Source organism: Bufo bufo, chromosome 1 (assembly GCF_905171765.1).
Source record: "Bufo bufo chromosome 1, aBufBuf1.1, whole genome shotgun sequence".
Lineage (NCBI taxonomy): Eukaryota > Metazoa > Chordata > Amphibia > Anura > Bufonidae > Bufo > Bufo bufo.
This window is the reverse complement of record NC_053389.1, coordinates 108,051,041-108,064,405: the sequence shown is the minus strand read 5'-3', so window position 1 is coordinate 108,064,405 and position 13,365 is coordinate 108,051,041. Positions and strand designations below refer to the sequence as shown.

The 13,365-nt window shown below is 44.5% G+C and overlaps 1 protein-coding gene across 1 annotated transcript in view; it reads right to left on the bottom strand.

Moving 5' to 3' along the window:
- Positions 1–10,364, bottom strand: part of SCNN1D (sodium channel epithelial 1 subunit delta) — a 78,929-nt gene extending 68,565 nt beyond the window's left edge. Inside the window, exons 1-4 of the mRNA XM_040420173.1 lie at positions 10,346–10,364; positions 9,709–10,042; positions 7,727–7,985; positions 4,754–4,938 (exon numbers count right to left, since the gene is read on the bottom strand). Of these exons, the coding sequence (XP_040276107.1) occupies positions 4,754–4,938; positions 7,727–7,985; positions 9,709–10,031 (767 nt within the window). The 5' untranslated portion in view covers positions 10,032–10,042; positions 10,346–10,364. The remainder of the gene's footprint in view (positions 1–4,753; positions 4,939–7,726; positions 7,986–9,708; positions 10,043–10,345) is intronic.
- Between the last annotated feature and the right edge of the window lie 3,001 nt (positions 10,365–13,365).

Here is a 13,365-nt window from a genome sequence, read left to right as displayed (position 1 = left end):
TGAGATTTTATTTTTTGACACAAGTTAGTGGAATATGAGACTTTGTAAGAAAAAAATATATAATTTCCGCTAACTTGGGCCAAAAAAATGTCTGAATGGAGCCTTACAGGGGGGTGATCAATGACAGGGGGGTGATCAATGACAGGGGGGTGATCAGAGAGTCTATATGGGGTGATCACCCCCCTGTCATTGATCACCCCCCTGTAAGGCTCCATTCAGATGTCCGTATGTGTTTTGCGGATCCGATCCATGTATCCGTGGATCCGTAAAAATCATACGGACATCTGAATGCAGCCTGACAGGGGGGTGATCAATGACAGGGGGGGGTAATCAATGACAGGGGGGTGATCAGGGAGTCTATATGGGGTGATCACCACAGTCATTGATCACGCCCCTGTAAGGCTCCATTCAGACGTCCGTATGTGTTTTGCGGATCCGATCCATCTATCAGTGGATCCGTAAAAATCCTGCGGACATCTGAATGGAGCTTTACAGGGGGGTGATCAATGACAGGGGGGTAATCAATGACAGGGGGGTGATCAGGGAGTCTATATGGGGTGATCACCACAGTCATTGATCACGCCCATGTAAGGCTCCATTCAGACGTCCTTATGCGTTTTGCGGATCCGATCCATCTATCAGTGGATCCGTAAAAATCATGCGGACATCTAAATGGAGCTTTACAGGGGGGTGATCAATGACAGGGGGGTAATCAATGACAGGGGGGTGATCAGGGAGTCTATATGGGGTGATCACCACAGTCATTGATCACGCCCCTGTAAGGCTCCATTCAGACGTCCGTATGCGTTTTGCGGATCCGATCCATCTATCAGTGGATCCGTAAAAATCATGCGGACATCTGAATGGAGCTTTACAGGGGGGTAATCAATGACAGGGGGGTGATGAGGGAGTCTATATGGGGTGATCACCACAGTCATTGATCACGCCCCTGTAAGGCTCCATTCAGACGTCCGTATGTGTTTTGCGGATCCGATCCATCTATCAGTGGATCCGTAAAAATCATGCGGACGTCTGAATGGAGCTTTACAGGGGGGTGATCAATGACAGGGGGGTAATCAATGACAGGGGGGTGATCAGGGAGTCTATATGGGGTGATCACCACAGTCATTGATCACGCCCCTGTAAGGCTCCATTCAGACATCCGTATGCGTTTTGCGGATCCGATCCATCTATCAGTGGATCCGTAAAAATCATGCGGACATCTGAATGGAGCTTTACAGGGGGGTGATCAATGACAGGGGGTTAATCAATGACAGGGGGGTGATCAGGGAGTCTATATGGGGTGATCACCACAGTCATTGATCACGCCCCTGTAAGGCTCCATTCAGACGTCCGTATGCGTTTTGCGGATCCGATCCATCTATCAGTGGATCCGTAAAAATCATGCGGACATCTGAATGGAGCTTTACAGGGGGGGGATCAATGACAGGGGGGTAATCAATGACAGGGGGGTGATGAGGGAGTCTATATGGGGTGATCACCACAGTCATTGATCACGTCCCTGTAAGGCTCCATTCAGACGTCCGTATGTGTTTTGCGGATCCGATCCTTCTATCAGTGGATCCGTAAAAATCATGCGGACGTCTGAATGGAGCTTTACAGGGGGGTGATCAATGACAGGGGGGTGATCAGGGAGTCTATATGGGGTGATCACCACAGTCATTGATCACGCCCCTGTAAGGCTCCATTCAGACGTCCGTATGCGTTTTGCGGATCCGATCCATCTATCAGTGGATCCGTAAAAATCATGCGGACATCTGAATGGAGCTTTACAGGGGGGTGATCAATGACAGGGGGGTGATCAGGGAGTCTATATGGGGTGATCACCACAGTCATTGATCACGCCCCTGTAAGGCTCCATTCAGACGTCCGTATGCGTTTTGCGGATCCGATCCATCTATCAGTGGATCCGTAAAAATCATGCGGACATCTGAATGGAGCTTTACAGGGGGGTGATCAATGACAGGGGGGTAATCAATGACAGGGGGGTGATCAGGGAGTCTATATGGGGTGATCAGGGGTGATCAAGGGTGATCAAGTGTGAATAAGGGGTTAATAAGTGACAGGGGGGGGGGGTGTAGTGTAGTGGTGCTTGGTGCAACATATTACTGAGCTACCTGTGTCCTCTGGTGGTCGATCCAAACAAAGGGGACCACCAGAGGACCAGGTAGCAGGTATATTAGACGCTGTTATCAAAACAGCGTCTAATATACCTGTTAGGGGTTAAAAAAATCACATCTCCAGCCTGCCAGCGAACGATCGCCGCTGGCAGGCTGGAGATCCACTCACTTACCTTCCGATCCTGTGAACGCGCGCGCCTGTGTGCGCGCGTTCACAGGAAATCTCGCGTCTCGCGAGAGGACGCACCGGCGCGTCCACCCAGAAGAGCAGGGCCGCCGCAAAGACGCAATCCTGCGTACGGCGGTCCTGAGGAGGTTAAGGTAGCCCATAATAAAGCATTGTGCCCATTTTCATCCAATTCAGGTTGTGGTGTCTTTATTTATTCTACTATAAGTGTAAGATTTTGTAGAAGGGTGAAATGTGCCTCCATGTGCTGTTTGACTAATGGATGCAGAACTGGGGGTCCAACAGCAGCACCACAGATCAGCTGTCTTGGGGAGGCCACGGGGCTCACTAGAGCACCAAGTACAGCGCCATACACTGTATAGAGGCTATGCTTAGTATTGCAGCTCAGTCACTTGAATGTGGCTGAGATGCACATAGGCCATGTGGCTGAATAATGTGATATCACTGGCCTACGGAGAGGCCGCAGCACTCACCAGGGCACCGGAAGCCAGACTCCCACCGATCAGATATCGATGACCGATCCTGGCGATAAGTCATCAACATTTTACTCCTGAAAAACCCCTTCAGTATAAAGTTATAGGTGGCACGTTCATGGTGTTAATTCACTATAGGCAGACCCATTGACATTGATTTTAAACGATAAAAAAACATCATTTTAATAGCCTATTAGTGAAAAGCTAGGTCACTAATGGGGACTTGTGCCCTTCTAGTATATTCCTGTAACTTGAATCGAAACTGATCTTGGGAATCAATAGCCATACAGAATAAAGGAATGAAATGCACAAAAATAGACGTTCTCCAATATCTTATAACATAAAAGCTGTACATTTGAAATCTTGAAAGAATAGTCTGAGCTACCTAACCCATAAATAGCACAAAGGGGATCTTTCCTGCCATATATATTACATTTTCAGTTAACACATTACTTTTCATAGACTAAATAATAAAGTGTCCTTGTAACTTATCTCGTGGGACAGGCATAGCTCATGTTCTAGTACAGACAAGCTCTCATGCCTCATAAACCCTTGGAAGATTGGCAGATATTCTCCATGTGGGAATGAATGTAGATCATGAAGATAGTTAAGACTGATCTTATGTGTTTTGCTGCTGTCATACATGTACTTTAGAAGCACACTGTTAAGCTTCCAAGAAAATATGTAATAAATCCTTAAAGGCGTAGTCGCATTTGGGCATTTAAATTTAAAGGCTATATACACCTTCGGGAATATATTTTCTTTATTATTGCATTTTACCCATTTAGGGCTTAAAATCATTTTTTCAATTGGTCTTTAATAAAAATGTTCAGCCATTTCTGAGATACAAGGGTATCATAAACACTTATTTAAGTCATATTCTTATCAGCTTGATAATAATTGAGCTATAATGAGTGTTTATGAGATCAGGATGTCAGAGATAAGAGCTACACATGAGCCATCGGCTGATGGGATTTAAAGAAAACAGACTGTAACAGCTTACAAACAGACTGATTTTTAACGCTTGTATGGCTGAACATTTTTAATTGAAAAAAAGATTTTTAGCCCAAAATGAGTAAAATGCAATCATTTAAGGAATATCTACATCCGATAGGTGTGGGTCCCACCTCCAGGAACCTGCACTGCAGTGAATGGAGACACAGCTCTCTCCATTTATATATATATATGGGAGTTCTAAAAATGGCCGACCATGCTTACTCAGCTTTTTTTTGGAACTCCCATAGTTATGAATGGAGAGAGCCATACATGAGTGGCCACCTCTCCATTCACAGCGGTATGTGATGGGCCACCGTTACTGGGATAAGTGCAGGTCCCAGAAGTGGGACCCTGACCCACACCTAGCAGATGTTTATGGCATAACCTTTGGATATGCTATAAATGCCCAGATGGAAATAACCCTTTAAGAGTAATTAGTCTTTCTTTAATAACTGCAGACATGCTGTCCTACCAAGGTAGAGGTCTGACATAGTCATTCATACTAGCTCTCCTGGTCATCCAGAGTCCTCAGCATCCCTCTCTCAGATCTCCTTGGCAGTCAATTACATTGAGAGAGTGCTCCTCATGCAAACTATCACTATTCAGAAACATGATTGATTGAATCTATGCCCCCCCCCCCCCCTTCAAAAATAAAATAAAATAGGATTTTGAATACCATTAATTCGGTTTGGAGGGTATAAAGTCCTTAGCCATCTGTAGTGCCTCCTGGCAATAAGCTTGATGCTTCATGATCAGTTTTTGGATGTGCTACCCCCCTCCCTTAGAAATGGGTAATTTTATTATAATTCAGTTGCAAATTTTTCAATTGTCTGGTTAGGTATTTCCAAAAGTCCGAAATATACCTTTGTACATGTATGAAAGCCTTGTCTTGATTGGTTGAGAACATGTCAAGGACAATATTTCTTATAAGAACAACCCAAAGTATATATATGTACCTGCCACACTTGGCTCCATTGAATTCACAAGTCAAAACAAACTTCCGCACCAACGCATCTGGTATCTGCAGCACCAAGGGGATTTCAGACATAATGTTCATAAAATGGAACTTGTACCACTCGTGAAATGCATCCATTGCTGACCAGAAGGAGCGGTAGTAGCAATCGATACCGGATGAATCGCACTGTTAAAGGATAGCAGACAGGATATATGGTATTCAGTGACATTGACTGGTTTACGTTATGAATTCAAAGTTCTGTTAATTTGTACATTACTACACAACAGAAAGGTGTCCAATCTGCTAAGCATGAGATTATAGAAACATGGCTGCTTTCTTCTAGAAACAGCACCACCCTTATCCATTGGTTGTGTGTGGTATTGCAGCTAAATATGACTTAGCTGCATTCATCTCCTGGACAAGAGCAGGGTTGTTTCTGAGGTAAATAAGAAAACTTTTTCTTTAATTATGGACAACCCGTTTAGGTTTGAAGATTATATCCCAAAAAACCTCAAAGCAGAGTAGTACAGATGAGAAGTATGAATTTTTATACCTTCAACCTTCAGTAGACTACAGTGCATATCATTTCCATATTTTGTACAGGAACCCAAGTCCATACAACACACTGCCCATGGTCAAGAGTGGAGCTGTTTCTCAGAGAAAACAGCCATGTTTTTAATCTTATACAAGCCCTTCAAAAAGTTGTTTTCATTATCCTTCCTTTGGGTGAATAGGCAAGATAAGGTAACTAAGGGCTCTTTTCCATAGGCCAATGCATAGGGCAATGATTGGGAATGAACCAGGGGCGTAACAAAGCAGGGCCTGGCGGGAGGTGGGGTGGTTCCTGCTGTCCTCACATGTAACGGGGCCCGGCACTGTCACTGTGCTTCATGCCGGTCCCTGTCAGAGCGCTTAACTTACCTGCATCATATGCGCACCAGCATCAGGCCCCGGCACTGCCCTACTAGAATTACGGTAATCACAAATTAAATGGGTGAGTGGAGCCTGACTAACATTGGTTAGGCTCCGTCCACCCACTTAATTTGTGACTAATTCTATTAAGGGCAGCGCTGGGGCCTGATGCTGGAGTGCATATGATGCAGGTGAGTTGAGCGCTCTGACGGGGCCCAGCATGAAGTACAGTGCCAGTGCCAGACCCCATTACATGTGTGTGAAGACTGGGGGCAGTGGGGGACATTACTAGGGGCATTTCGGAGACACTACTGGGGGCAGTGGGAGACACTACTGGGGGCAGTGGGAGACACTACTGGGGGCATTGGGAGACACCCCTGATGGTAGTGGGGGACACTACTGGGGGCAGTAGGGGACATTACTAGTGGCAGTGGGGGGGGGGGGGCACTACATGCTGGGTCAGTGGGTGACATTACTAGGGGCAGTGGGGAACATTACCGGGGGCTGTGGGGGACATTACTGGGGACAGTGGGGAACAATACTGGGGGCATTGAGAGACATTACAGGGGGCAGTGGGAGACATTACTGGGGGCAAGAGAAGAACATTACTAGGTGCAGGGAGGGACATTATTGGGGGCAGTGGTAGGGCACTATAGGGATATTACTGTGGGCGCTATAGGTACATTAGTGTGGGGGGGGGGGTATTATTATTACCAGAACAGGGGTGTAACTATAGCGGTCACAGAGAGTGCGACCAGGCACGGCGTAGGCGGGGGCAATCCAAAGTTTGTCCTGGGGCCCATAGAACGCCAATGGAATGAACTGTTCATTCCCGATCACTGCCCGATTGTTCAGGTGCAGTAGAGCACAAGTAGTAAAAATAAAAACCAGTAAAGCCATGTATTTGAAAAGATAGGCAACGGGGAAAATTCTAAACGAATCAAATTCATTATGAATTTCCCCAAAACTTTGGTTTCCAATGAATTCAAAGTTTGGGGAATTTGTCTGCCATATAAGAATACAGGGAAGCTGAGAAGATGAAGAAGGAGGATCACATGACCATATCCTGGCGAGTTTGTCATAATGCCTTTCAGTTAGCCTCAGCCAATCATGAAGGACTATAGATGTCGATAAATATGTCATAGGCCCTACAATTAGATTCCAAGCAGGATCTGCCATGTCTGGGATAGCATTGGAGGGATAGCACGTCTGTTAGATGGAAAAGGAGGAAAGGGATCTTAAAACACAGCATATATTTAGCTAAGGGTCAAAGAGGTTATTTCACAGTGAAGAGAAGACAATAGCTAGTTAGATTTATCATTATTTCACAGACAGATAGTCTTTACCTCAACACCCCAATCTTCATTACATAATTCACAATCACAGGCATACTGCCTCAGGGAGCCTGGCAGTCATTTTTACTTGGTGCTGCGTCATAGTTATATGTACTGCAATTACAGTGGCTTCTGTCCAATTTATTATTTTTTAAATATATTTTTCAAAAATGTTAATAAAAAAAAATTAAGCATCTCAACTGAGAGTGTGCCTGCAGCCTGACATGTTTTTGTTTTCTAAAAAAATATTGAAAGTTCAATTCAAGCTATTCCATTTTCCTATACCACCGTGTGCGTATAAACACTGGCAGACATCTGCCCCCAAAAAGGGATAACTTTTAGACATTTTTAAAAATAAAAATTCGACAGTGCAGTGTGTTATTAAACAGGCTATTTGTTACCACCAGCTACTAATGAGTAATTAGGGTTAAATGGGTTAGGATACAGTCCCCAGAGTTTCATACATGGCTTTTCAGGGCAACTAAGGCACTATTAATTCGGGTCAAATTTATTCGGCCCGAATCGAATCTGACGGTCGAATTGATCGAATTGAAATGGATTTCAGGAAGTTCATGTGTGGAATGCAACATTCAACTTGACTCAACACTGTATCACTGTTATTTTTACTCCCATGTGTACTATTGCCACTATATTACAGACACCCCAATTGCCTCCATCAGGCACGGGTGGAGGTCATAAACAGTAAAATCTTATGAGCAGTCTCTTACCAGCTTAAATCCCACTTTTTCACTTTTCCCAGTAACGTTTTTGATTACATCTTCTGTGTTGATTTTTATCAAAGTTATTGTTTTGTCTAAAAGAAAAATCCCATCATCTTTAATAGTGATATTATTCATGATGTCGTTAAGGTCAAGAATCTCTGTACCATTGTGTAAATGTATGGAAGCATTGTAACCATACAACGTGCTCAACGTTTCCTCTGCCAGATGATCCAACTGGTTAAGGTACTCATTGACCTGGTCAAACCTAGATGAAGACAACACATATCTGTTCAGTGACTCGTTTTTTATGAAAGATCTCAGGGACATGTAACTGTTAGCCACTAATGCTAAAGCAGAAGATATTGAATACGTTACTGAGAAATACCTGAAGCGGTTAACTAACAAACATTCGCATTCAGCAGGGTGGTCAGGTGAAAGTAACAGATTTAAAGCACGGGTCTGGTTAAAGGGGTTGTCTCACTTCAGCAAATGCATTTATCATGTAGATAAAGTTAATACAAGGCACTTAATGTATTGTGATTGTCCATATTGCCTCCTTTGCTGGCTTGATCTATCAATCACAGTTAATAGCTCCACACTTTCCTTAATCTCACAAGTCCGCTTTGGGATAACATTTGATTTTGCCCTGTCCTTAGAACCATACATCCAAGACCTTACCACCTTCAACTGAAAACACTTCTGATATCGACTCTTTCATAGACACTCAGTCAACAAAAATGTTAGTGCATGGCCTCATCATCTCCTAGTTAGACTACTGCAACATCCTTTCATGTGGCCTTCCATGTAATAGTCCTATGCCCACCCAACCAATTCTCAGCTCTGCTGCCCGGTTAATCCACTTCTTAATTTGTTTCTCCTCTGTCTACCCCCTATGAAAAATTTAGCTCAAAATACTAACAGCATACAAGGCTGTTCACAACATGTCCTCCCCATACATCTCTGACCTAATGTTTTGCTACATCACCACCATGTAATCTCCTCTCAATATCACCTTCTATGCTCTCCTCTTGCTCTGCACAAAATCATCTCCAAGATTCCTCACATGCATCTGCCATATTATAGAACCAGCTACCCCAGCACACAAGACTTTTTTATACCATCCATACTTAAAAAAAAAAACACCTCTTCAAGAAAGCCTAAAACCTTCAATAACCCTGCTGCCACTATCCAATTATGTTTTACTTTAAAGTAACAATACAGTGTTTGGATTTGACCTAAAGGCCTGGGTTAACCACAGCCCACCTGTGATTTGGATGTAAAGAGGTGTACAGAAGTCATACTGTACTTAAAGCGATTTTCCAGGCTTCTGATATCGAAGGATTGGTCATCACTACCCCATACCAACAAATGATCAACTGTTTCCTGCAGCCTCCAGGGATGGAATTAGCAATTTGAACTGAGCCAGAAGCAATGCTCCATTCAAAGTGTAGTGGCAATGCAAGTTCACTGCAGCATTCAACTGAATTAGTCGGAGCTTGGCTGCAGTAACCCGGCATGGTCACTACGCTTAGAATTGAGCTATGCTTCTTGCTCCATTCATACTTGCACAGGAGTATGTGGGGATCCCCACCGAACAGATATTGATGACCTACCCTGAGGATAGGTCATAAACATTAGGAGCCTGGAAACCCCCTCTAATCCACCCTAAGTTATAGTCATGACAATGGCAATTCTTTTCACATTTGCAGAACTAAAATAGACCATGTGTGATATTACTTTGCAGTGTTGCATAATGTAGTTATTATATTACTAGTTTCTAACATATATTTGTTAAACTCAAATAGCTTACAGTGGCATTCTCTTCTCTGTGTATTAACCAAAAATATAGACCGGTGCCAGCCTGGTGGGACAGGGCTACATGAAACCATAAGGTGTGGTTTAAGGGTACACAGTTTGTACTATTACTAATCCACAGAATGTTCCTACCTTGTCATCCAATTAGCTTGTACTAACTGCAAATAAAATACCTGTAGGGGTTGAGATTGCAGACCGTGATGGCAGGAAAGTTAATTTCCTTTGATTGCAGTAAAATGGCTATCTTGGTTGGATAGGACCAGTATTGATTAAATGTGTTTCCAAACTGCCAATACATCATTCCAAAGGCACAAAGGAAAAGGACTACCCAAAAGCCAGTCTTCATTTTGTTCCTCCTGGAGCAGTTCAGTCTGACTGTACCATGGATAGTGGTGTTATCACAAAAGAATTCAAACAAGTCCGTGAAGGATTCATAAAATTCAAACCAGACTTCTTCATTTTTTTCTTCATTTTTTTCTGCCACCGTAGACTCCATATTGCAGAGGCCTTGACCCAGAAGAGACAACGTAAGGGCACAAGTCATACTACTCCACAACATGCTCATAGGCAAGTGATGAATATTACAATATTGTAAAATAACGGCCAGAGACATCTATTGTATACATATTCATTATTAATAAAAAATCTACGGTTAATATATTATGTTTTCAAGCAAATGCAGTACATTTTACACAAATTTCAGGAATATTAAATTTTACAATGACAAAATTCAACTGCTAAAATTTTTTATTTAAGGGAATTAATTATGCCATAGAACATTATTAAAAATGTTTTGTTATTCTCTCTTACCTAGGTCTTTGCACCTGCAGAGCTGCTATGCAAGGAGACTGCCACACAGGGCTGCTGTGATCAGCTTTATAAAGACTGGAGGGTGTTCTCTTCATTGAGGAAGTGCCAGATACATTTGAATACGTGCATGTTGATATTATTATGCACCTTATCTGTGTAAGTGAAGATATCTGAGTTGCAGTGCTAGTTTGCATATTGATTAGAGACATGAGGACAGCACACTGCACTGCCAAATAAATACTCAATTTCTATGCTCTCTATGCAGCGTTCCATGGGGAGGGGGGGAATATATTAAGAGTGGAACTGGTTACATCAGTCTTAAAAATACGCTGGCTTATAATATACCTAAATTATTCGGAGGTGCGAGCCTCTGAATATATTTCGTGGCTCTTCCGGAGATCCATGTACCTGAAAATGAAATCTATGCCAGCAAGAAAAATTTGGAATTTGGAGAAAGAAAAGAAAGAAAACTGGTGTAGAACTTTCATTATTTTTAATGAAGCACATCCTCCTGCTGTGTGTGCCCGCCATGGAGAACCACTCCAGTGGAGTAGTTTTTCAGCTATTTTCACACCTAAAACCTAAAACTAGCATAAATGTAAGGCCTATTGCACATGACCGTATGGCTTTTTCAGTGTTTTGTGGTCCGTTTTTCACGGATCCGTTGTTCCGTTTTTTGTTTCCGTTTTGTGTTTCCGTTTCTGTTCCGTTTTTCCGTTCCGTTTTTCCGTATGGCATATACAGTAATTACATAGATAAAATTGGGCTGGGCATAACATTTTCAATAGATGGTTCAGCAAAAAACGGAACGGAAACGGAAGACATACGGATGCATTTCCGTATGTGTTCCTTTTTTTTGCGGACCCATTGACTTGAATGGAGCCACGGAACGTGATTTGCGGGCAATAATAGGACATGTTCTATGTTAAAACAGAACGGAAAAATGGAAATACGGAAACGGAATGCATACGGAGTACATTCCGTTTTTTTTGCGGAACCATTGAAATGAATGGTTCTGTATACGGACCGTATACGGAACGCAAAAAACGGCCAGTAAACGGGGAAAAAAAACGGCCGTGTGCAGGAGGCCTAAGTAAATATATGCTGTGACTAAAAGTAAAAAAAAAAAGCGTATTATAACTATTTAACAGCAACAACATGCGAGATTTGATAAATTTGGTGCAAACTGATAAGGCCTCATGCACACGACCGTATTTTTTTGCGGTCCGCAAAACGGGGTTCCGTTTTCCCGTGATCCGTGACCGTTTTTTCGTCCGTGGGTCTTCCTTGATTTTTGGAGGATCCACGGACATGAAAAAAAAAGTCGTTTTGGTGTCCGCCTGGCCGTGCGGAGCCAAACGGATCCGTCCTGAATTACAATGCAAGTCAATGGGGACGGATCCGTTTGACGTTGACACAATATGGTGCCATTTCAAACGGATCCGTCCCCATTGACTTTCAATGTAAAGTCTGGAGTCCCTTTTATACCATCGGATCGGAGTTTTCTCCAATCCGATGGTATATTTTAACTTGAAGCGTCCCCATCACCATGGGAACGCCTCTATGTTAGAATATACTGTCGGATATGAGTTAGATCGTGAAACCTCATTTCCGACAGTATATTCTAACACAGAGGCGTTCCCATGGTGATGGGGACGCTTCTAGTTAGAATATACTACAAACTGTGTACATGACTGCCCCCTGCTGCCTAGCAGCATCCGATCTCTTACAGGGGGCCGTGATCAGCACAATTAACCCCTCAGGTGCCGCACCTGAAGGGGTTAATTGTACTATCATATCCCTCTGTAAGAGATCAGGGCTGCCAGGCAGCAGGGGGCAGACCCCCCCCCCCCCTCCCCAGTTTGAATATCATTGGTGGCCAGTGTGCCCCCCCCCCCCTTCCATTGTAATAATTCGTTGGTGGCACAGTGTGCCCCCCCCACCCTCCCTTCCTCCCTCTATTGTAATAATTCGTTGGTGGCACAGTGTGCGACCCCCCCCCCCCCCCCCCCCCCCCTTCCTCCCTCTATTGTAATAATTCGTTGGTGGCACAGTGTGCGCCCCCCATTGGCCCCCCCTCCCTCTATAGCATTAACAACATTGGTGGCCAGTGTGCGGCCTCCCATCTCCCCCCCCCCCCCCCCGATCATTGGTGGCAGCGGGTTACTAGCAATAGTACAATAGTAAAAGATTCATACTTACCTGGGAGCTGCGATGTTCGTGTCCGGCCGGGAGCTCCTCCTACTAGTAAGTGACGGTTCATTTAGCAATGCGCCGCACAGACCTGTCACTTACCAGTAGGTGGAGCTCCCGGCCGGACACGAACATCGCAGCAGCAGGTAAGTATGAATCTTCTACTATTGTACTATTGCTAAGTAACCATGGCAACCAGGACTGTAGTAGCGTCCTGGTTGCCATGGTTACCGATCGGAGCCCCAGCGATTAAACTGGGACTCCGATCGGAACTCCGCTGCCACCAATGATGGGGGGGGAGATGGGAGGCCGCACACTGGCCACCAATGTTGTTAATGCTATAGAGGGAGGGGGGCCGATGGGGGGCGCACACTGTGCCACCAACGAATTATTACAATAGAGGGAGGGAGGGGGGGGGGCGCACACTGTGCCACCAACGAATTATTACAATAGAGGGAGGGGGGGGGGGGCCGCACTGGCCACCAACCTATTATTACAATAGAGGGGGGGGCCGCACTGGCCACCAATGATATTCAAACTGGGGAGGGGGGGGAGGGTCTGCCCCCTGCTGCCTGGCAGCCCTGATCTCTTACAGGGGGCCGTGATCAGCACAATTAACCCCTTCAGGTGCCGCCCCTGAAGGGGTTAATTGTGCTGATCACGGCCCCCTGTAAGAGATCGGGTGCTGCCAGGCAGCAGGGGGCAGTCATGTACACAGTTCTTTTAGTATATTCTAACCTGAAGCGTCCCCATCACCATGGGAACGCTTCTGTGTTAGAATATACTGTCGGTTCTGAGTTTTCACGAAGTGAAAACTCAGCTTTGAA